The following is a 24,731-nucleotide window of genomic DNA, read 5'->3' on the forward strand; positions in this document are numbered from 1 at the left end:
AGCTGCTGATCCAGAATGTTCTGCTCAGGTTTTAGAACTGTGTGTGTGTGTGTATGTGTGTGTGTGTGTGTGTGTTCCAGAATTAGGCAAGGCAGTGTGTAAAGGTCTTTTCAGACGGTAGGCGACACTTTGCCTGCATACCCACTTGGATCCGCGGGGTCTCGCTGCACTTCCCATGTGAACGCCAGGTGCTCTAGGCGTGGTAACCATGGAGCTTTTGTGCTAAATGTCCTGATGGTAATATATTTCAGGGAACTCACAAACAGCATTGATTTGTACTGTATGCGCGTCGCATGGAAGAAAGGTCAAGACAATTCAGCTGTCAGCGGGCGGGCGTGTGCATGAGACTAGAAAGATTGCATCAGTTTCACGGGATCGCGCCCGCTGGTCGCTGGCCCACGCCTCCCTCCATGCCCGCTCGCCTCTCATTGAAAATGAATAACTAGGCGCGTCAATCGCTCCCCGTCTGAAAAGACCTTAGACCGTTCTCAAACTGAGATGAGTGTGCACATTCTAGAACTCCTGTGACACAGGTGTCTTCTAGAACATTGAACATACAGTAGAACTTGTCTTCTCAGACTTGGCTACGCTCTAGAACACTGACATCACTATTTTCGGCAACTAAGACAAAGCTGGGTTCTATGTTATAGAACCTTATTTTTATTTTTTTTTATTTTTTAAATGGAGAGAAAAAAGGCAGCCTGGTTCTAAACCCTCCAGGAGTTTTAGGCCAAAAATTCTGTCTGTTCTAAAACACTATAGATTGTATGGGATGAACTATGATCACAGCAGATCACTTTTCAAGGCTCCTAAGAGAGAAACTTTTTCTCCAGCTCGAAGACGGAGGGCCGTCCCGGGGAACTCTGAATGCGGCAGAGCGGTACAGTGCAGTCTCGTTTCTGGCCCTCTGTGTCCATGTCCAGCAGGGAGCAGCCCACCCCCACCTCAGAGGACAGCACCACGCTTAGGTTTTGTGCCGTCTTCTCTCCGGAGTAGTGGCCCAGGGAGTAACTCTTGTTGCGCCCTCGCAGCAGGGCCCAGGTGTGGGGTTTGGCCCGGAACGACACCGGCCGTGGTCTGGAGAAGGCCTCGCCGCCATCTTTCTCGCGCTTCTTCTGTGTGGCTGGAGGAGGCAGAGCAGGGGGGCCATTGGCTGGAAACAGATGGGGGAAGATACATTTTTGAAGAGTAAATATACTTTTTTAGACCGTATATACAAGCTTACCTCCCATACCCCTGTTTTGTGTTACTTACTATTGTGGTTGGTGGTGTATTTCTTTCGGCGTAGACGTGTTCCTGTGTTGTGGTTGCTCTGCTCGGGTGGCTGGCTTTGGGTTTGCACTGGTGTCTCTGTGTTAGCTGCCGTCCTGTTACTCTGGCCTTCTGTAGAGGCTGCTGGGCCGGGTCTGGACGACTCGGCCTGATTATTGGCAGCCACGAGCTCAACCTTCCCAGGGCTAGAGTGTGACACCTCCGCCTCAGACTTTAAGAGGCACTTGGTGGAGTTGCATTCCATAATGGCCGACATGGAGATGAGATTGACGGGTTGGGTGGCGGTGGGGTTTGGCGATGCCTCGTCTTTGCGGGGGCGACCACTTGGTGGCGAGGTGCTGCGGCGAAACCGAGTCGCACGCTGAAACAGGCCCTCCTTCTTCTTCTTCTCTTTCTCCTCACGCTGGGGCTCGCAATCTTCCCCAGGAGCCGAGTTTTTGAGAGCCTCCCTAATGTCATAACCGAGCACAACTGAAGCCAGCAACGAGCCGCAGCCATACAGCACGGAGTCAGTCTTGCGGCGAACTGACGTCCGCTTCAGGCTGTTGGTAGGGGTGAGCTGTGGGGTGGTGGAGGTGGACGAGGTGGATGTGGTGGTGTAGGGGTCGTCTGGGGTCTCTGGTGGGCCACCCTGACCTGCTGCCCCGACCCCAGCGTCTCCCGACCCACAATGCCCACCGGGGCTCTGAGGCTGCTGCTGCGGCTCGTCCCTCCACAGAGGTAGATCGATGTACACCTGGTTGGGGAACTTGAGCTGCTTTGGCTTGGAGCTGCTGTCAGGACATTCCTGGGAGAATGCCTCGTCTTTACCGGCCCCCGCTGAAAACACAGAAGTGCGAAATCAGACATTCTAAACAAATGAACCATTATGTGGACACTGTTGATGTGTAACTTTACTTATGTCTTGCTGCTTCCTGTTGCTCTGCATGGCTTCTTGAGGAAGCTCATTTTGTTGCTCTTTATGGTGTCTTATTGACTTCTGTCTGTACATTTTAACCTGTACTAATGTCTTGCTGTTTCCTGTTGCTCTGGTCTCAAAACATCTGGCCAAAGGACTGCAGTTGAAAATTAGCCAGCTAACACTGGCACATTTACAGAAATGTTGATTTAATGTCCTTTATAAATGAAATGAAATAAATAAAATGTATGAGTTCTTGACACTTAACCACAAATTACTTAATTGTGATTGTCGGATAAACCTAAAAGGCAAATTTAGGACATTAAACCGTATTTTAAATCTAGTAAACAAGCACTCAAAAGTTTTTTTTTTTTTTTAAACCTGTTCAGTTATTAGTCACTTTAGACAAAAAGGTAACAAAAAAGGCGGAGCAAATTTCCACAATAATTACTCAAATATCAAACGAATATGAAAGATCTTTATGTAAATTAAAAATTTTAATTGCACAGCATCCCAATGGATTTTGAGCTGACCTTGCTCAGCAAACAGGGCGGCGAGGGGGACAGACTTCTGGGACTTGACCAGGCTGGTGGACCAGGGGTTATTGCCGTCCGACAGAGGACGCACTCTGAAAAACAATGCCCAGTAACAGATGCCACACAATAAAAAATAACTTATTTACACTTTTAGTATAGACTGTGTAGTATTTTTTGTGGTATGTTACCTTATGTTATATTACTGCATGGAACATAGAGATGAGTCGAAAATAACAATAACACTTAGACATGAGGATGTGGTTAAGTTTTTTTAGGAACAGAAAGCAAATGCTCTCCACCCTGATATCATGTTTGAAAAATGAGTAGCCTTTTTTCTGTGTGTGTGTGTGTGTGTGTGTGTACACTCTACCTCTCAGCAGCGGCAGGCCTTTCTTTGCTCTGTACTGAACTGGGGCCCCAGGTTCTTCCTTTCTTCTTGATTCCCTTTTTCACATCCTCAAACTCCTCTGGCCTGAAGAGGGTGCTGCGGCCCCATGTACGGTTGCTCTCATCTTGAGTAACTGTTAACACAGCGACCACAAGTGTTACCACAGACTCAAACAACTGTAGGAAGGTGTTATCAGAGAAACCATGGCCCTGACAGGGAATCCCATGTAGACATGTAAATTATTTAAAAAATTCCACATACCCCATGGGTGTTCACTCTTAAGTGTATTTAAAGGCCTTTCTACACTAAATGGATATAAGCCTTTTTTATTTTAATAACTGCATTTGATTCAGGAAGATTTCATGTTACTATTGAACCTTTTCTAGAAAATATTACCAATGTAATTCATTTCTGGAAATGTAAAATCAAAAAGCCAAAAAGCAGAAAACCAAACCCAAAACGCTGTTGTTGTAAAAGCTTCTTGCTGTGGGTTAGTCATTGTGAAGGTGTGAGGATCCACCAAAGATGTCAGAGCAACAGACTAGGGCCAACATTCCCATAACTAGGAAAATGTGTTCGAGTTTTTTTCCACAACTGCTTACACACGTTTTCAAAACTACAGTATGTCTCCTTTTTTCAAAACTGTACACACAATTCCCAAACTGCACACATAAAATGTAAAATGCCTCACTTCTCCTTCAAAATGAAACACTGCATTCAACATGCCATAAACACATCTCAAAATGAAGCATTTGCACCAAATGGCAAACACTTTTTTCATAATAGTAATTATTGTATATACCATGTACACACTGTTGTTCTAAATCTAAAGCTCTTTTGTCTTTCATAGGCTTATAGCTACATTTACAATGTTCTAGAGAGACAGTAATCTGCTGAGAGGGGTTGAAAAGTGCACTGTAAACAACAATGTAATGTTACAGTAAAACAGAAAATATTGATTGGGCAAAACATTACGTTTGTAAGAGTAGCACAGTGTTGTATACAGTAGCATTAAACAAGAAAACAAAACTACAAACATGTAAACCAAAGGTATCATTTTTAGAATAAAGAATGTGTGCATATGTGTGTGTGTGGGTTATTGTATGCACTTTGTGCAAAACAAACTGATTGATTTATAATGCTGAAATAGTCATTAGATAGTTGCATGCCTGTTCTCATTTCTGAAGGTTTGAAGTTTGGACGCCACTGTAAAGCTACTCAAGATGGGCTACTCTCATGGTTAATCCGTGGTTGATCACATGATGAATAAGTGAGAGCCCTGGCTCTCCTTCTTTCTCTTCTTCCCTCCACCTCCTCCTCCTCCCTCGTTGGCGTCCCCTGTCTCTCCCTCCTCCGCCCCTTACTCTCTGTCTATTGTTGGCATCCACTGTTCAAAACAGGTAATCTGACCTTTGACCTATGCATAGGCCTATACTTAACAGTGATTGGTTAGTGTTCAGTTAAGCATAATGTGTTTGCACATATGAGGAGTGGGTGTGTGCCCTGGTAAATAAGTGTAGATTTTTGTGTCTTAGTAGACAATTGTGTGTAGTGTTTTGAAAAAAGTGTTTTATGCAATTGAAAACTGAGTGAAAGGCTGAGAAATAGCTTATGGTTTTGGAGATTTGGTGTGTAGTTTTGCACTTTGAGTGAGAGGTTTCAAAAATCGAGTGACATGAAAAGATTTTGTGTGTAAGCAGTTGGGAAAAAAAAACCTGTAATTAACAGCACCACCATTATGTTTTGAAAAAGCTCCAATTATTTAATTCAAACCACATAATAGAAGATGAGTCAAAAACAAATATGAACAGCAGTCTGGCCCAAGTCTGTGGCATAAACCTAATCATTGTTACTAAAGTACCTGTAAATCAATTTGAACCCAGCAGCAAACACCAAAGTCTTGTTATAATCCACACATCAGGAAAAGCTTGTCAATCAGCACAAACAATCCCCACTGATAGGAAGCTGTTAGGTACCAAACCCTTTTAATTGTCAAAGTTAGCCAAACTTAACATGCAGCATTGGTCCTATTAGCCACAGCAATGCTGCATGTGGGTAGCCACTAGCTTGCCTTTCCTCCTGAGCCCACAGGAGGTTGTGAGCTCGCTGGTCAGATCAACATCCTGTTGGTAAACATACAAACTGTCCCTCCGCGTGTGGGGCATCACTGAGGAGGGAAACATACATGTTACCTCTAACCAACATGAGCTTTATGACACAAGTATTGCACAGTAGTTGACAACTTATACTAAGCTAGGAGTAGGGCTGGGCGATATGGAGAAAATCAAATATATTCCAATATTTTTGACCAAATACCTCGATATCGATACCGCAACGATATTGTAGTGTTGACTATTGGTGCTTTCACAAAATATTTACACAATGAGATTTTTGATAAAAAATCATCAGTAATGTGGATATAATGACTAAGTGGGTAAAGGCAAATAATAGAACAGTTACAACAGTCTGGTATGTTCAGAAAATGACATCACTTTACTGTAATGCAGACAACACTTATGCCATATTACGATATCCAATATCTAGCCTCATATCACGATATTGATATAATATTGATATATTGCCCAGCTCTAGCTAGGAGCATATTGTTAAAAGTGCTGTGAAACAGAACATTTGCGTTTTCTGTCTGAATATCAGCCATCTACCATACATGCTCAAGAGGAGAGTGTTTCAGTTGTTGCAAGGGTCTTAGTGTGCGCCTAACAAAATCAAACTGTTCAAACAACCTGCTGACTGCTTGTGGCTCTGGAGCTTTTGTTCACACAGTTGTTGTCATTGTCAGTGTTCCCATGTTCCCTGAAATTCTCAGAGAGTTGATGTGATTTCTTCAGAAGTTGTATTTTTAGCAAGTTGTATTAAGCAAATTTGACTAAATCCAGGCCAAGAAATACACAACGCACACAGAGGTTCAGAAGACAATCAGACTTGACACTAAGGAAAACATTAATATGAAAAACAAACAAACCGAACTTACGCTGAATGGCTCGTAGCCGGGGAATTAGGGTGGGACTGCTGGGAGGAGAGGAGCTGGTGCTATGAAGGCTTCGCCTCTTGTCCATGGAAGGCGACGCCTGCACGGTGATCTTATGCTGGAAGTCTGCAAAATGCAACATGCACATACGGTCCTTACAATCTCAGAATAAATATACTTAGAGAGACCATGCACCAACATCCTTAGTACAATGTCCAGCACTCACCCGAGGGCAGGCTGATGCGGTTTCCATCCTTCAGTTTGAGGCGGGAACGTTTGAATTTGCCTTTCCTCTTCTTCACGTTGGGCTTATCTTTGTTGAGCTGGAAAATGAGGATGTTGAGCTCTCTTTCCAGCACGTTGATCTCTCGCTCTGCCAGCTGCTGCTCCCGACGCTTCAGCAGCTCCTCCTGAGACTTCTGCTGGAGGGCGGCTCGCGTCAGCTCCTCTTCTCTGGAACGTAGCTCCTGGAAGAACCAGGTATTAAGATACGTATATCGGTAAATTGGCAGAGAGACTTCAGTTCACATAAGCTTTTTGTTTTGCTCCAGGATGATGTGCTGCAGTTTGTCTTATCTGGAATTGAACATCTATATAAGCAAAGCAGAGAAAGAGGTTAGATAATCCGACAGACATCTTCAGCTCCAGTAAGGCCTGTTTCAGGTTACAGCCGACAGATAGGTAGCATCATTAAACACAAGGGTAAACTGAATCTCTGACCCAAACGATATATCTGGTTGTGCTGCATCAAGTTTTGGCGAGTATGCTTTTAAAATATAATATTGCTATTGTTTAGAGGAAAAGTACCTTATTGATCCGGAAAGTATTTCTCACAACCTCTTTGGATTATTATTAAACTGTGGGGTACTTTTACAGTCAAGCTTCAGTTTTACATTTGTGCTAATTGTCAAACTTTCTTATAAACTGTGTTCCTCCTAATGTCTACACATGGTCACATTAAATATTTGGGTTTTAGACACAATTCTATTGTAAGACAGAAGAGAAAATGCAGTGCATGACAAACGGGTAGAAATACATGTTATAATTCCCATATAACAAGAGAAAAGTTCTTGCAGACAGACATCTATAAGACAGTGTGTTAGTTGTGTATTAGATAACTCCTTCTATAATAAGTCGGTTTCAGGAGATTACTGCCTGCTGTTTCATGCCGTGTTACAAAGCTAACCCGTCTTGTCTCCTCCCATGGCTTACTCTTTCTTCATTCCCTCCATTTTCTCTTTAATTGCTCTCGGCTGAGTAATAATAATCCTTACTGGATGACTTCCATAAAGCAGCTTTACAGTCAAGCCACTTCAGCCACCCACCTAGACACAGATTACTGTGGGACGTTTACAGGAAATCTGCTGATGCAGTGGTTAATTCTACAAGATATCTTGTGAAATTTACGATGGGAAAATGTTAGATAATGCTTAAAGCTATTTATTTATTTTGATTTATGAAAGCTTTACATACAAGGGCCAACTTTATAGGGTTTTTAAGTCATGGTGAGGCGTTGTAAATTATATCAATTGAGCGTTTAAATGATTGATTTGCATAATTGGAAGTTACATAACGAGGGTGCATGTTAAAAAGCTGGTTTAGCATAACTGACTAGACTAGAACCAGGTAGAATACATACATATATAATACAAAGAACATACAATTATTAAATATAAGGCAGAAATTAAGTCTCTTAAAACAAAAAAACAACACATGGAGTTTTTTAATAAAAACTCTGTGTGCTGATACTGCTGTTTCTACAAACACTAATTAACCCCCCTCTTTAAACCAGCGATGGGAGATTAATACAGGAAGCAGATTAAGGTCTTAACAAGGGGAAGTACGCTAAAGCACGTCGGCATTAATGACTCGTTTTGTTAAAGCGCGATTAGCGTTTCCACTGAAAGTAACCAATTAAGCCGTTTAGTTTGTAAAAAGCTGTCCCAAGCAATTCTGCATGGTTATACCAAATCTCAATAGCAGATTATTAAACATGTTTCATCACTATCACTAGAGCAGAGAATAGTACAAGAAGTATAGACGGTCTGTCACATATACTGTATGTCAGGTTTCAACCCACAGTGTGTGAGACAGAGGTAAGGTATAAAACATGCATTTTCAGTCAATCAATTTGAATGCCTCTAACCACCTGCCAGACCACATAGTGTGTTTATGATGTAATGTCAGTGGCTCCATATATTGATGTTTGTGTTAAGTCACTCTGCCTTACCTTCTCTTTGGTCCTGAGCTCATCAAACATCTCCTGGATCTCCACACGCCAGTCGTCCTGCATGCTGTGAAAGGAGTCCTGGGGCATGGTGGCCATCACCGCCTCCTCGATGGCCGACAGCTGCTCCAGGATGCAGGAGAAGGAGGGACGCACGTGGGGGTCCTGGTCCCAGCACTCTGGACACACACATTTCAATGTAAAGATTGACAAATTAATAAACACAGTTGCCAGAAATCACATACTCCCAAACGATGTCATTGACAACAGGCATGGAGGCCATCTTTGATAATGAGTGAGAAAATAAGAGCTCTACACAGAGATTTCTGGATCATTATAGGACTAAGAGGTATTAAAAAAAAAAAAAAACCCTGCCATTTACTTTTTTTTTCAGGACATGCTACATTCTGCAGTGTTATTATTATGTTACGCATTTACCTTCCATGAGCTTGGCGAAGGGTTCCGGGCAAGTGGATGGGATCGGTAGAGTTAACTTATTGACTGCTACACCGTAAGCAACAGCCAGGCCATCAATCCCACGATATGGTACTTCCCCTGTTAACAGCTCCCACAGCAAGACACCATAGCTGGTGTATGACACGCATACGAAGAAAATAAAAGGAAAGTAAAGGAGAAGGGAGGAATATTTAATAAAGGAATAAGTAAAAATGTCAGACAAATAAGTGGACATATATAGAGTAGATATTTTATTCCTGGGTCTGTGTCTGGGGATTATTTGTCATACCTCCAGACGTCACTGCCTTTGGAGAAGAGAGATGACTTGATGACCTCGGGGGCCATCCAGGAGTAGGTGCCTGCAGCTGACATTTTTGTGGTTTTGTGCCACTCCCTGGCCAGGCCGAAATCTGTGATCTTCAAGGTCTTCCTCCCGATGTCGTCATTCTCAATCGTTTCAAGTAATAAAACTGAAGAGAGAAGGATACATTAAGGGAGGGTCCATGGAATAGACTGCGAGTGGGATGAAGGCAAGAGAAGAAGGTTAAAAAAGATACATGAGGGCATAACAAGCGATGAGTGATTGAGAGAAAGGGAAAAGTGGAAAGACAGGCTTGTGATGAAAGTGACATGTGAGGGGGGTAGGAAAGAAAGGAGAAAGAAAACTGAAAGAGATAGGGAGAGACAAAGAGTGGGGGACAGAGAGAAATATGGCCGTGCAGGTGAGGAGATGATAGTTGATATTCAACAGGGCCAACAGAGGTATGCAGGTCATTTATTACTGTAGTAACAGAAGGTTGACAGCGCCACAAAGCAACTGTCCTGAGGTCCTAAAAATGTTTAACACATTAAAGAAAGCCGGAACCCTCCAAACCTGCCTGTAACACTACACCCGGCCTGAGATCCCTGCCACAGTGAAGCCACAACCCATTGACGTACAAATTCAACTTTTATTCGCCCATTTAATATTAGTGTTCCTGTTATGTAAAAAAAATGTCTTATATAAACGGTTGATATCGTTTTAGACTAGATTCAACTCAGTTAGATACACATTACTTCAATTCAATTTAGTCATGATACAACAAAATTAAAAAATAAGTTTGCTACTCAAGTCAATGCAATAAAATGAAGAAATTGCACAAAAAGTAAAAGTAAAAGAAAAAAATATCAACGAGTAAACTGCCTAATTACTAAGAAAATATAATACTAAAATATAGAAGAGTCATATACTGTAGGCAGTAAAATGTAGGGCAGCAACTAACAATCATTTAAAATAATGATACATTTTATTTATTTATTCATTATTATCGACTAATCAATTGTTTCAGCTGAAGCAAAATGAACAAATCTGAGTGAAAAATACAGAAATGTAACCAAGGGAAAACTGAATTAAAGTGATACGCCACCGTTTGTTGAAATAGGGCTTATCACGGTCTCCCCTAGCTGTAGATAAGTGGGCCAGTGAATTTTTTGTGCATGCATTGTTTTGGTCTGGTGCAACACCGGCAGCGCCACCGCTAGTTAGCTTAGTGTAGTGAATGGAATCCTATGTTGCCGGTTAGCATGTTGTGAGTAAAAGTGAGCCAACAAAAGACAAAAAAACAACCTAATTACTTGCACTGAGACAAAAAATGCATTGGCCCACCTATCTACAGCCAGGGTAGACCGTGATAAGCCCTATTTCAACAAACGGTGGCGTATTCCTTTAAAGTTAAATATGCTCAAGTAAAATTCACAAAAATAGCATAAAAAAAAATATATATATATATCGCAATATTTTCCATGGCAATACTGTATCGATACACATGCAGCAAGTATTTATTACAATCCCAATCCCATTTTGCAGCAACAAAATTTAAGTGAGTTGAACAGCGAAATGTATCTTTTTAGATAAAACATATGTTGTCAGAGTTTCCTTTTGGGGACATTATTTGAAATTGGGAAAAATTTGAAGTTGGAAAAAAGGTCATAAATTGCAATATATCGCAGAATATTGCAACATTTTTAAAATCGCGATAATGTCGTCTCGTGACATAAGTATCGTGATGATATCGCATCGTGAGGCATCTGGTGATTCCCACCCATAGAGTACACACCTATCCCTTAGTACACACAGAAGTCAACAAGACGTTTGAAAACTGTGCCATCCACGACCAGGTAACGAGTAGTAACACTTCTCTACTGTCCAGAGTTTCCTTTCAGCAGAAATAAACCTACTCTATGTGTGCTGATACACCAACTGCCAAACATTCTTGTTATTTCTTTGACAACAAGAAGCAGCCTTTTTCCATGAAGTGGTGTATCAACAGCCAAAACAGACTCTTTGATCCTTTTCATCCTATTGGTATTATTTTCAACATTTGTTTTTGCCTCTGCCAAGATCTCCTCACATTACAAACCGTTCCATTTCATTATTTACATGCAGTCCAACACTGCAGGTCAATTTGAACATGTCCTATCAGCTGTCTTGGTTCTACAGAATGCCAAAGCCAGCAGGGAAACTAAAGCTTGAGAGTCTAAATGTTCATTAAGGTGGTTTGAAGCGTTTAGGTGTTAGGATAAACACTTCAGTGTATTGCTGACACATACACTTTGTGGTAATATTCCCATGGGAAAAAAAGGTGTACTGATAAAGATAAATACAGTAGTGGAAGTGTTGAAAAACACATCAAGGCATTTGAGTATCTTCACATACTGTATCACAATGTACACTTGAAAAAGTTACTGACTTTAAATGCTATTTGCAGCTTTCAACAGAGGCTCTATGATGTGTGTGCGCGCAAGTATTGCTTGAATGAAGTAGCTAAACTGTGTGTGCCGTATTATCACTCAATGACCTTGGACTTCCTCCTCCACAGTACCAAACTAAAACCTTTTATACACTTCTCAATCACTCATGCACAAACATGCACGTACACTTACACTACGGGTCAAAAGTTTGGGGTCACTAGAAATTTCCATTCCTCTCCATTATAGACATAATACCAGCTGAGATCAGTTGCATTTTTTTTTTTTTTAAATCAGGGCAGCAGTTTTCAGATTACATTATGTGCTTACATAATTACAAAAGGGTTCTCCAATGTTTTCTCAGTTTGCCTTTTAAAATGATATCAGATTAGTAAACAGAATGTGCCTTTGGAACATTGGATGAATGGTTGTTGATAATGGGCAATGTAGATATTGCATTAAAGATCAGCCACCCACTCAGATCAGCTGGTATTCTGTCTATAATGGAGTGGAATGGAAATTTCTAAGTGACCCCAAACTTTTGACTGGTAGTGTATGTACTATTATTTTTAACCATCTGAGACCCAGTTGGCATGGTTTACCTAAGCATACTGATCTCCAGTCCTAAGAATACATTGTGATTAATTACACAACAAATGTATCAAGACTGGAACAGATCTCCTGAAAGGTGTAGGAGGGGCGGACGGGACGATAGCTGTTGACTTCAAGAACAGATAGTGTGGCCAGAAAACAAGAGACCTTGAGACAGATGCATACAACTCAACAGACCCCACACTGAAAATCTGTGTATGAGGAAAACTGAAACAAACATATGCTGGCTTTCCTGCTTATATACATTACATTACATGTCATTTAGCTGATGCTTTTATGCTATGCCCACTCCTAACTGGCCATAAATTGTACAGTTGCACCTTTTTCAGTACAATACCAATATCAAATATAGATCTGATATCATAGCAGTACTTTTTTTCCAACTATAAATACATATACTCACTGGGTGGAAGTGAGTGGGATCCTTCTTCTGTGTAAGGTAAATAAAGCTTTAATTACACGCAACTGAACATGTTCATACATGCACTCTATTGAGGCTAATGTAAATTTAATTAAATTGTTCAAGGTTTATTAAATTGTGCTGATACAATTCGATAGAGTGGTTAAGAAGCAACTAAATTTGTTAGTCTACCGATGGTAAATTAAGCTACTGGTTGCAATCGTTCAGCAAAGTCATTTTTCTAGAAAAAATGCATTTGCTGGTTCCAGGTACAAAATTATGGGGATTTTTGGTTTGTCTTCATTTTATGTGATAATAAACTAAACTGCAAATTAGTTACTTGCAGTCCAAGGTGCGACACAACACAAGCAAAATTATTGCACACAGCTAATGCGATATGCTGGCTCACTATACTGTTTATTGACTAGTCTCGCATCGTTCACATCCATCATATCAGACTACATAATCAATGATCCCAAAAGAGGACTTCATTTTCAATAATACCCACAGCACTGTGGGTATTATACTACAATATACTAGTAATATACTGCAGTAGTCACACAAAATGGAGCATGGAGTGAGTCATGTAGACAGGATTTAGGTCTTTTAACAGAAAGTTCTAGAGGGCTGACACTGAAGTATCAAGGCGCTACAAAGACAGTATTTGGCCTGATATTCTATAGGCCAAACTTACAGAGCCTGCTTGGAGAAATCTATGGAATCACTGAGAGAGGACTGTTTGTAATGGAATTCCTATTGTTGCAGCCTGGGTAGAGGATCCCCTCTGTGCCTTAGGCTAGTAATGGTACCAATACCCCTGTTATTAGTGGAGACCCATAGGAAACACTATAGATACACACACACACATATATATATGTGTGTATATACACACACACACACACACACACACACACACACACACACACACACACACACACACACACACACACACACACACACACACACACACACACACACACACACACTATTTTAGGACTGTCAAAATTAGCGCAATATTAACGAGTTAACGCAAATTCCTTTTACCATCACTAATTGTTTTTTTAAAGTGTGATTAACGCACATGCATTCTGTGATCTGGGCCTCGGCCCACTCCATGGTTTGGGAAATCAGGAAGCGAAGCAGCACCGCTGCACTCAGCGGAGATTTCTCTCAGTAATTACAGTTACATCAGGATCCCAGCACATTATTTTGACCCACAGTGGGAACTTAGGTTGCATGCTTTGAATGTCATAAAGATAAAGGCGAGGCATTTTGCCGACACATGCGCGAGCACTTTCTGCAAGTAGCCAGACAGTGTGACTTTGAACATAAACTCGGCAACCTGGCCACTGATATTGGACGCAACATGACTGCAGCGACCAGGCAACGCCCGTTCGAGCATATGCCTTGCGTCGCCTCCACCAACCCATCACAGTTTCTCTCACACTTTATTGTTTGTTTTAATTATTTTTTGTATCACCGTTTTGATCCCACTTAGTAGAAGAGGATGCTTTATGAGCCTTTATTTTTTCCACATGAACTGTTGTTAAAAACAATTACATTGTTACATTTAGCTGACCAATGTACTTACGTACAATGTGTCTGTTGCTGTAAAGCACAAGGTCAATTGTTTTGTGTTGAGCTGCTTAAAAAAAACGGGATGTTTAATTAACCTTTACAAGTGTTAAGTGGTATTATTACCAAGTAATGTTACATTCTGGTCAATATGGTCATCTGTTGTCGCTTGATGGGCTTGAGTTTGCCATATTATGTTTCAGGATATAATATTATTTATTATAATATTTGAGCATTAAGTACCTTTGAGGATATTCTGGAGAATATTCTAGACAGTATTTGTCATTGTTTTGGATTGAAGTATATTTGTCCACTCCCATGTTGATAATGATAGAACATCCCTTCTAAAAAACATTTAGAACAGAAAAGTGCAAATAATTTATAAAACTATGGACAATCATGCGATTAATTGCGATTAAATATTTTGACCGATTGACAGCCCTATTATATATAGAACTTTTTTTTTTTAACTTGCATTAGTTAGAATAATGCCAACACAAGATTATATTTACAAATCTACAGCATGCTGTTTAACATTTAATATAACATGAGGTGTAAACATTAATGTGCAAATAAAATGTTAAAAAATATTTCTGATATTCTGCTATCCTCACTCACAAATTTGTATTCATCAAGTCTGTATTCATTTATGCATCATTTACACATATGGCACTTTATGACTTAAACGTCCAAGGACATTCAGCTTGTCTACTGCAGACACAACTGCAATTTACTACAACAGAAAAGCAACTATTTTACTTCAGCTATCATCCCGATGAACACAGGAAACCATGAACTTACAACTAGTTCCTATCAAAAAACTAATTGTTGTTGGGTATTTGTCACATTTGAGACACATTGAAGACATCATTTTTTTAACTGTAGTGTGATTCCTATGGGTCGCCACTAATAACAGGGGTATTGGTACCATTACTAGCCTAAGGCACAGAGGGGATCCTCTACCCAGGCTGCAACAATAGGAATTCCATTACAAACAGGTTTCACTAGACCAATGATATACTCCTACTTCCTGTTGTCAAGTCCTCTCTCAGTGATTCCATAGATTCCTCCAAGCAGGCTCTGTAAGTTTGGCCTATAGCATATCAGGCCAAATACTTTCTTTGTAGTGCCTTGATACTTCAGTGTCAGCCCTCTAGAACTTTCTGTTAAAAGACCTAAATCCTGTCTACGTGACGGCATGCTGACGTGTTGCTACAAAAACATCTTTAAACTACAGCCAGCCATTTGGTTTGGCTACTGCAGTATATTAGCAGCAAAGCTAATAACACAACCACACTACATAGCCACTGCTGATTATCCTGTCTCATATGATTTATAAAGTGTCACACGTCATCATCCATTGTATAAATCTATCCAAGCATACAGTGAAGTCCATGGAAATCCAGACACTATTTATTGTTTTGGGCTCTGTACTTTTATCAAAGAATAACTGTGAAGTAAATGCATATAAAATGAAATAAACTATCAATAAATAAAATAGACAATTCAATAACAAAAATTTGTCGAGACAAAAGCCTTGGTCCAAGCCACTTAATGTTTCATTTAATGCATGAATTGTGCTATAGAAATAAAGTTGTTGTAAATTAGTAGCAATATAAAATTGGACCAGTCTTATTTAACTAATCATAAGATCATTGTATTTCCTTTGTAAAGGAGAGACTAAACTGGAAAATTAGGTAAATTGGGAAGAAAGAAGCTAAATTAGGACTCATGGTCTCCTCTTCACTAATACTAATGGCTCACCTCCAGCCAACTTTGAAGTCTACCTCCCATGACTTCTTCACCCTACTCTAATTTTCTGAGAAAGGCTGACCTCAGCAGCTTTTCAACGAGAAGCTCCATATCATATTTTTGTCTAGCCTTGTAATATAAGCCTGATCTAAAGAAAAAAGCTGGAAAATATTTTGTTTGATTGAAATTAAGTTATTCTTTAAAACGTCTCACTGGTTTCAGACTTCCATAACCAAACTATGTCTACACGTGTCAAATTTCACAAATAAATATTTAAGTGCAATATCTCAATTTAAAACAATTACAGCCATATAGTCTTGTGACAATATATGGAATTGTAGCTTCAGAATTGCATTCAAAAAGCACAAAATGATGCTCTGGTTTACTTCTATTTAGGGTAATCCTAAAAGTCAAGCCCCGGGCCAAACCCCACCCTGTATTAGAAAGATAAATCTAGTGCCTGTGTTCAGGCTAAGGGTAATGTTAGCATGTAAAGCCTTCACAGCTGTGCTAATGCACACAATCAGGCTGTGGCTAGCCTGTCTGGAGTATTGTTTTGCTCCTACAGACAATCTAAGGCCTATTTGGTTATGATATGTTGAACAAGTGGAGGTGGGGTAATAGAACCCAATTATTACATGTGCATCTCATGACAACTGAATTTGCCTGTATACTTGAGTTATTTACACTGGCAAAGCAACCTATCTTGTCAATTCACAAAAAGCTAATCATCTGTACTCCTTAACCTAAGTAGAGCACCCAAATATTGGGGAAAGATAATAAATGAAAAAAAATGTTACAAGCATGTTTTCTGTACTTTTTCTCAGTCTGTATTTTCTTACTGTTTTGAAGAGAAAATGTTTTGAAGCATACAACAGTGCAACGCAATTGGAGATGGATATGCCTCCAAGGCAGACCCCACCCTCAGTCCAACCCCCATTTAATGCCTTTTTCCAACAGTGGATCTTCAGGCAGACCCATCTTCCATGATTGAACAGGGGGAAGATCAGAGGCAGAGCTGCTGCCTTCAAAGCAGGTCCCACGCTTCTTCCCATTGCTTTCATCCCCTCGAGGTAAAAAAGAAAAAGAAAACTTTTTGGGCAAACATGGCCATTTCTTCTGTCTTCAAACACAAATACCTCAAGTTTTAATTCTCTGCAGCAGTTGAAATTTCACAAACCAGTAATACATGAAAATGAAAAACCAGTTTTGGAAGACAAGCCACTTTTAACTTTGTGAATTAAGTAGACAATGTCAACATATTGACCTAACCCTAATGCACAGCCAAGAAGAGCAACAGCAAGTCTTGAAGCAGTACTGAGCAATGATTTCCCAAACAACCAAAAAAGCCAGTTACATTTTTGTATCTCTTTGTCTCTTAGCAACAGACAGTGCTGTGTGAAACTGTGCTCCTTATGATACAGCTTTAAAAACAAACTTTGAAATGGTATACAATCTACTACTAGGGAGATTTTAAATTAAAGCATAATCTCAGCATAATTCAGAAGCTTCTTTCATTTCTTTGGCATAACTAAGCACTAATCCAATATGGTTGCTGTACAAATTCTGAGTGCAGCCTCCTAACTTGACGTGGCAGTATTTTCGTAACTGTGCCAACAGACTAAGCAGGATAGTAAGAGAGGGCTTCCTGTAGTAAGCAGAAACAAGGCTGCTAAACATTCCCCGACTGGTCCGTCTCTCTCGGTTGAAATGAGAGTGCCCCCGGGCATACTGGTTGATGGGAAAAGGATCAGGGCTAATGGCTGACTAAATCCATCTATCATGGTCACGTCTCTCCGGGCCACTTACTCTTTGTCTGTCCTCTTCCTCTCCTAGTGTGTGTCTGGTTAAGTTAACTTTGAATTAACCTGTAACTAGGCTAATTAAAACATGACAAATGTAAAAGGTGTACAGCCACTACATTTAGCTGTATTAGCATCTATCAATGTGCTAGGGAGCTATAGAGGGGATTGGTTGATTCGGAAGGCAGCTCTTCTCAGCTGTGGGCCCTTTTCCTTTTCACCCTGCCCTGCAACAATAGGTGCAGTCAGGGAGAGGTCATAAAAAACACAGTGAAAGCATCTCCACTCCTCCTCTCTCCCCTCTGCCCATTCTCTCGTCAGAGAAAAGACAGGCAGTAACTGTCTCTGTGTCACCAGGGGTAATTGTGGGAAGCCTGAGAAAAGTTGCCCTTCAACACCTAGTCAAGCTTTGGTAACTTTTCCTCTTAGATTTGATTTATTACAGAAGTAGAGCAAGACTACAGTAAACATGATTCTCTACTTAGACTTTTTTCTGACCTACAACATGTCTTAACCGTTTTCTCTCCAGTGGTGAGCTCGTTATGACCCAGTAATCGCAAACAGGTTTTAAGAGGTGTCTTTGGCTATGCTTTTCCCACAGAAGTAGGGTTGTTCACAGGGAAACCCAAATATAGAAGACGGTTATAGTCTATCGACTAGTATTTTCATACCTAACGGTGCAGCAGCAGGAGGACGGGCAAAATAAAATGGAAGATGCGTGCAAATTGGCTAGCACTGGTATTGAACTGATAGTCAGCATCTGTCTATTCTCCTAATTTTTGTATCGGGACAGAAAATGTCAAGGTGCGTCCCTAATTTCTAGCTTTTCAATGCATATTTGCAAAATCATGGCTGTGTGACTGTTTTAAGTCAACCAGTAAGAAAACTTACAGGGGGAAAAAAGAAGAAAAAAAATAACATGATACAACTTTGTGGACAATCACGTAAACAGGATTATTATAGGAATATTGGTCACTTTCCTTAACAATATTATTTAGCTAGGCTACTTGGAGAATCCAGTCCGGACTGTCCATTTTCATCAGCCAATTATGATTGGGACGGTTGCGATGAGACGATTAATGCGACAAAACCCACCTATTTATATTTGAAATTAAACATTTGTGCAGTGTGCTGCTACACATAGATGGAAATAACAATTGCACTTGGCATCTGCACATGCCCTAGCATTTTGCCCTGGTGGCTGCAACTACTAGATCAAAATAAGGTCCTTTAATAGAGTGATGTTGGCACATATTCTCTCCACTTATTATTTTTCTTCACTAATTTCCGTTTACTGACCGTGAATACAGACACAGGGAGGAGGGCGGGGAACACAGATACAGCGTGATGAAGTCTAACAATAGCTTATAAGACTGATGGGAGAGTGCTGTTGCACACGCTCCAAACTGAACTCGATCAGTTTCATTGGCGTTCAAGCACACATTCCTAGCATGCTATCGGTCACACCAAGATGTGAAACTCAAAAGTTAATGTGGGACATGCAGGGTGGCTCAGGGCCAGGTTTCACTGTAATTTCTTGCTCTTATCTACTGCTCTAAGAAAACTTCCACTCATTGCTTGAGGGAGAGAGTGTAAATCAAAGTTGTAAAATGGCAAAAATGGAAGGGTCAATAAAAGGATGTAGGCTAATGAATAAGATTGGGATAAACAACACATTCCCTAAAAGCCTGTTATCAGAAAACCAAAATGAACAATAAATGTATCCTACTAACAAGTATTGTCTGCATTGCCAGAGTTTGATATAACTTCATGCTAAACCGACATGGTATTGTACTTAGGGGACATATTCCTTCATTACAATGAACACTGCAAGTTTGTTCCTCTCAGCTTGTCAAATTAGCAAAGCATTGTAAACATGGACCCCCAACTCTGAGCATGCACAGGGATGTCTGCCTTACATGCAGCCACACTCCAGAAATTGCAAATGCTAGTTATTTTAGAACAACCTATAGTGCCCATACTTATTTTAATGAATGAATATATCAATATAACAATACAACAGTATTAGTAAACAGTAGTTTTGGATGACAATGGAGCTATAAAAGTAACTACAGCATATAAAGTTTGAAAATTGTGTTGTGAAAAGTAGACTTGAAAAATAACAAGAGGGGCAAGAGGGAGCAGAAAGGAACAAGGGAAGGAAGGTAAGTAAGGAGAAAAATAACGAAGTAAGGAGGGTAACCCCCTCAGTTTGTGGCAATAAAAGAGTACCGCTGCTCTCTGGGAGATTAAATATGAACGGAACAAAACAAAACGAGGGCTTTGAGACCCTCCGAGTCCTAGCCATTCTTCTGGCCACAGTAGCCTAGCAACCGCTGCTTGACCAGTCCATTGTGCAAACGTATGTTAAGCTTTTATCCCTCATTAGCAACATTCCTCCCTGCAGGCTGGGATTTTACAGATTAGGTTGAAAAACACAAAAGAGATTGGATAAATCTTGCTGACTTCCAACATATTACTTTACAGGCTAATCATTGATCAAATAGCTGTGTGTTTGTCTGCGTGGAGCATGTGTACACTGCAAGTTGATAAATGGCAGGCCGAGGAGTTGAGTGAAGGTGCTTGCATATGTACCTGTCTGTGTCCTGGTTTAGGAAAAATACTGGAGTGAAACAACTTGACAATATATACCAAAATAGAAAAGACACACAGCCACACCAACTGACATTTTGCTCATTAATTATTTCAAAAGTGGCAGATTGCTGATTAACAACCACTTACTGAAATGTATCCATTTTCTTTTTACCCCCCGTGTAGATAATTCTCACTTCTTTTATCCTTTTAGACTGACAGACGCACACACAACGCCAAGACAAGCAGACAACAGACCCTCACCAGCAGATGCAATAACATCTCTAAGCTGCATTATTCTGGGTTTTTACTTGGAAAACAACCCAACGCACCACAGGGTGCGTATACTGTATGTGTGTAGGAGAGAGTCTTTTGTGAACTCACTGCCCTGGTTCAAAGCAAACACATAGAGCTTCTTTAGTTCTTTCTTTATTTAGATAACACAGTATATTGAATACAAAGGTTCAGACTTCTGACCCTGGGACGATCAACTACCTGCAAATAGTAAGCATTCAATGTCTTTCTTAGACTCATATTGTTGGTGCAGTGGGAAATCAAGAATGAATTCAGATAAACTGATATTTATTCCACTAGCCTACAATTTTCAGGTAAAACGTTGAGTTCCCAGGTTTCACTGCCCATAACTGCAATAAACAGATTATGAATGGTCTCCCGTGAGCTTAATTTTAAATTCTTTACTTAAAGCTTACGCTGTCTCTATGTCACAGTGAAGTGGCAGGACAAACACAATGACTTGTGTTCGCAGCACAGTGCCTGTTCGGGGGAGTTTGTTTGTGTATGTTCACCAAACATCCGATTAGCTGAAACAGTTTAAATGGCAGCTAAATCCTCTCTCTCCATCTGCCCTATAATTAACACAAATCTGACATCTTAAATAAGACGACTTTTAGGATTGGGCTCATCTACACTGTTCATCACATGACATCAGGGCTGAGGGGCAACATATGCACATAAAATACATTCAAAGCATTTTTGTTTAAAATTGTTTGAAAAGTCAACATCAGAAGGACAAACTGACGGATTGTCCACATTCAATTATGTGATATGTCATTTTAGAGAGTGAATCAGTTTTATTCTTAAGTAAACGCTATTACAGATATTCTACAGTATATTATTGGTATTAGATCTGGAGGTTTTTTTATTTACTTTGACTATTTTCTTGTTAATATAAGTGGACTGTAAAATTAGTTGTGAGGGTTGATGAAGTGGGAACTTTTTGTCATGCTTTCACTATCCCTGCCTTTTATTAACAGAGACTATAACCATGTACATACAGATCATGTGTGCAGCACATAGGCCTAAATGTTATGATCAGTGGGCATGTGTGTATGAGTTGTTTTTTATGGTCAATCTATGCAGGACCCTCCATATCTATATCTGTAAAGCACTTTGAGGAATTTTACAATCCAATCAAAATGTCTTTAGCAGGTGATCATGGTCTGGTCTATGTACATTTCACATGTTTTGTCTCTACATTCACACAATGACTCTCACAGCTGGAGATAAACAGACATCAGTACACGAGAGCTGCTCCCCACATGGCCCCAGGTTGATAAGTATCTGATCACAAAGGGAGAAATAGTGTTTGGAGTCACATTACACACATAAACACACCTGTGTTGAAGTGGGTAGACTGTGTCAGTGGGTATATGACTCAGACTCTATTTCTCATCAAGTCCTGTCCATTCATTATTCAGTCATGGGAAACTAAAGTTTGCTGGCTTGTTGTCAATTACCAGTCCATGGAGGAACAAGCACAAAGCCAAGTTCCAACTACATGGCCCTATCAAAAGAAAGACCTGCAAATACTCAAGAGTGTGAATCTAATATATTTTTTCCAAACAAACACCTGCAGCAATTGTGAAACTATGCAGACATTCCCTGATGAATAAGCAATAATTCCCACAATAGAAAAGAAAAACTCTGAAGTGAATGGTTTTCTCTATTATCATACCTTGATAGATTCTCTGTCTGACTTCTTTTTGCCCTATGACCTCTGGTATTAGCTCTGGTTGGTCAAGCACATGGCCTGACAGTGTTGACTGAGTGCGTCTGGTTATGTGTTTGGTAAATCACTGACTTTATTTGAACAACATTTCAACTTGGATTGGAGAGGGGGCTGGGAAGGTGTGTGTATGTTTTGGGATGAGGGGGGTTGGGGCAGCCCAGCTGAGCAAACTCTTTATTTCACATCCTCTTGATGGTATCCCCCACCACTTCATACACCCACAGACCTTTTACACCTCCTTAAATCCATCCTGAGTAAAGGGCAGCGCTGCACCAGTGATGTTGTGAAATATATGTGAATTCTGAGTTTTCAGCAACCTCAACTTAGGCTGTATTGACAAAAAAAATGTCCTAATAGCCTATAAGCATGAGGTAAAGATTTCACAATGTCCCTTGTCATTAATATATTAAAAACAATCACTATCTATACAATTGCTTTAGAAGAAGCTATAGAGTTACTTAACACAATTACTCAAGTATAACTGAACTGCGACCGACACATAACTATAAATAACTAAAGGAGGATGGAGTGCATGTGCAACAGGTGGATGTTTCCCCGTGAGGACTTTCTCCTAAAGTTAGGTTAGTCATCTTAATGTATCTGTCTAAAACACACACTTCAATCTTTGCTTACTGTTGCTAGACTTCAGGTCACGGTGGATAATGGGTACCACGGCCTCCTCGTGTAGGTAGAGCATCCCGCGTGCAATCTGCACGGCCCAGTTGACCAGGATGTGTGGAGGGATGCGCCTTCCGGTCAACGCCCGGTTCAGTGTCCCGCCTCGGGCATACTCCATGACCAGGCACAGGTTGGGCTCTTCCAAACACACTCCTTCCAGTTTAATAATGTTGGGGTGCTGTAGCATGGAGAAAAGTTTCGCTTCTTGTTTAACACTGGCGGCGGTCGCTGTTATGTCCTCGTCTGGGTCTTGCCGAGCCGCTTTCACGGCGAGCTCTTGATCTTTCCATGTGCCCCGGTAAACTTTGCCAAATCCACCCACGCCTATGATCTCCTCTAGTACCAGTTCACTGAAGGGAATCTGGACAGGCGAGTTCGGGACTTCCTCTCGTGCCCCCACAGACCCACTCGTAGCAGGGAGACGGTAAATAGCGGGCTGGTAGGTAACATAGTTTGAGGGGAAAATCCCAACCCGGTGGTTGATTTTACCCGTCCACCATCCCTCGTCCCCGGAGATTGCTGCGTCTTTGGACAGCACCTCCACCACGTCCCCTCGTCTGAGGCTGAGCTCATCCTCGCCGCTTGCCTCGTAGTCATAGGCGGCTGTCCACAGGGACCGAGTCGGGCACAGTGGAGCAGAGTGAGCCCACGCCCGAGCTGTGGGGCAGTCTGTCCATGCATGCTCCCCTGTCCTACAGCCGCCCGGCCGCCCTTCACCGTTTGGGAAAGCGGCCTGCGAGACATCCATTTCTCGGTGGCCGTAGCGACACCATAGGGTGCAGAGCTTTAAGAACAAAACTTTATAACGGTAAAATGTAACTTTTTGAAATCATCATGCTGTCACATCTACGAGACTAGCTGAAGAGAACAGAGGGACATTCCCTGCGCAGCCCACAGCGGGATCAAACCGTGTCCAAAGTCCTGTGGGAGAGAGAGAGCGTCCACAACCCTGTATCCACGTCGCCACTCTGGTAAAAGTGTATGAGGGTCAATAACTTGCTAGCGAGGTTGCTGGCTACGGTTAGCCGATTTTTTTGTAATAGCAGCGGTTAACTAGCAATATAAAGTTTGAAACTAACAACTTCTGTTAAATCTCAAATTGTCTCTGCCATGAGAGATAGCTACATTTGTCCACAACAGTCTCTGCTTATGCTGAATGCTAACGCGAACAAGCTAAAGTTAGCTCTCTAGCGATGGAGCTAGCTAAGTAACCAAGTTTTCGCAGGTGCCACAAGAGGTGCACCTGCACCGTCCAGTCCGACCAGATAAAGGGAGGCTGCAAACGACAGGTTTCTATTAGAAAGTCGCCAGTAAATCTCGTCTAGTCACCGAATCCCGAAATGTAAAGTTCGCTTGCTCGTTTGTGGACTTTTAACAGGAATTTCAACTGCATTGGCGAGGTTAGCTTAGCATAGGTCAGCCCACTGACTAGTAACGTTAAGGCAGTTGGAAAAGTTGCTCCTCTCAGCTTTAAGATCGGTTATTCCCAAATGTGTTACTCCTTCGGGGACGTGAAAGAAAGCCGACGGTTGAAAGCACATCAAACATCCTGGATTTCAACGCAACAATGCGAGAATAAAAACGTGAAAAAATCCGTCAACTTTTATCAAAACAACCCCCCATCAACGCTGTCGCCAGACGAAGTAGGACTAGGACCCAGCACAGTGCAGTGGCTGAACGGAGGATCTATCTTTCTGTGGGACGCTGCTGCTGCTCTCGCTGCCGGCTGGGTGCCCTCTGATTGGTGGATTACATGACACGTGACCGCCGCAGCAGTAGGGGGGAGGAGGGAGGAGCT

At 41.1% G+C, this 24,731-nt stretch overlaps 1 protein-coding gene across 3 annotated transcripts; it reads right to left on the minus strand.

Moving 5' to 3' along the window:
- Positions 1-791: 791 nt before the first annotated feature.
- Positions 792-24,657, minus strand: map3k21 (mitogen-activated protein kinase kinase kinase 21). Of its 3 annotated transcripts, none has more exons than XM_039783434.1 (11): positions 22,889-24,655; positions 9,056-9,236; positions 8,749-8,897; positions 8,314-8,489; positions 6,310-6,550; positions 6,087-6,209; positions 5,166-5,261; positions 3,077-3,227; positions 2,704-2,798; positions 1,255-2,091; positions 792-1,153 (listed from the first exon to the last, which is right to left on the minus strand). In XM_039783434.1, the coding sequence occupies exons 1-11, from the start codon at positions 23,679-23,681 to the stop codon at positions 810-812; spliced, it is 3,186 nt and encodes a 1,061-aa protein (XP_039639368.1). In that variant the 5' UTR covers positions 23,682-24,655; the 3' UTR covers positions 792-809. The 3 variants fall into 3 exon arrangements, with proteins under 3 accessions (XP_039639368.1, XP_039639369.1, XP_039639370.1); XM_039783436.1 differs by having other exon boundaries at positions 835-1,160; positions 22,889-24,657; XM_039783435.1 differs by lacking the exon at positions 5,166-5,261 and having other exon boundaries at positions 22,889-24,654.
- Between the last annotated feature and the right edge of the window lie 74 nt (positions 24,658-24,731).

Source organism: Perca fluviatilis, chromosome 19, assembly GCF_010015445.1.
Source record: "Perca fluviatilis chromosome 19, GENO_Pfluv_1.0, whole genome shotgun sequence".
NCBI classification, from domain to species: Eukaryota; Metazoa; Chordata; class Actinopteri; order Perciformes; family Percidae; genus Perca; species Perca fluviatilis.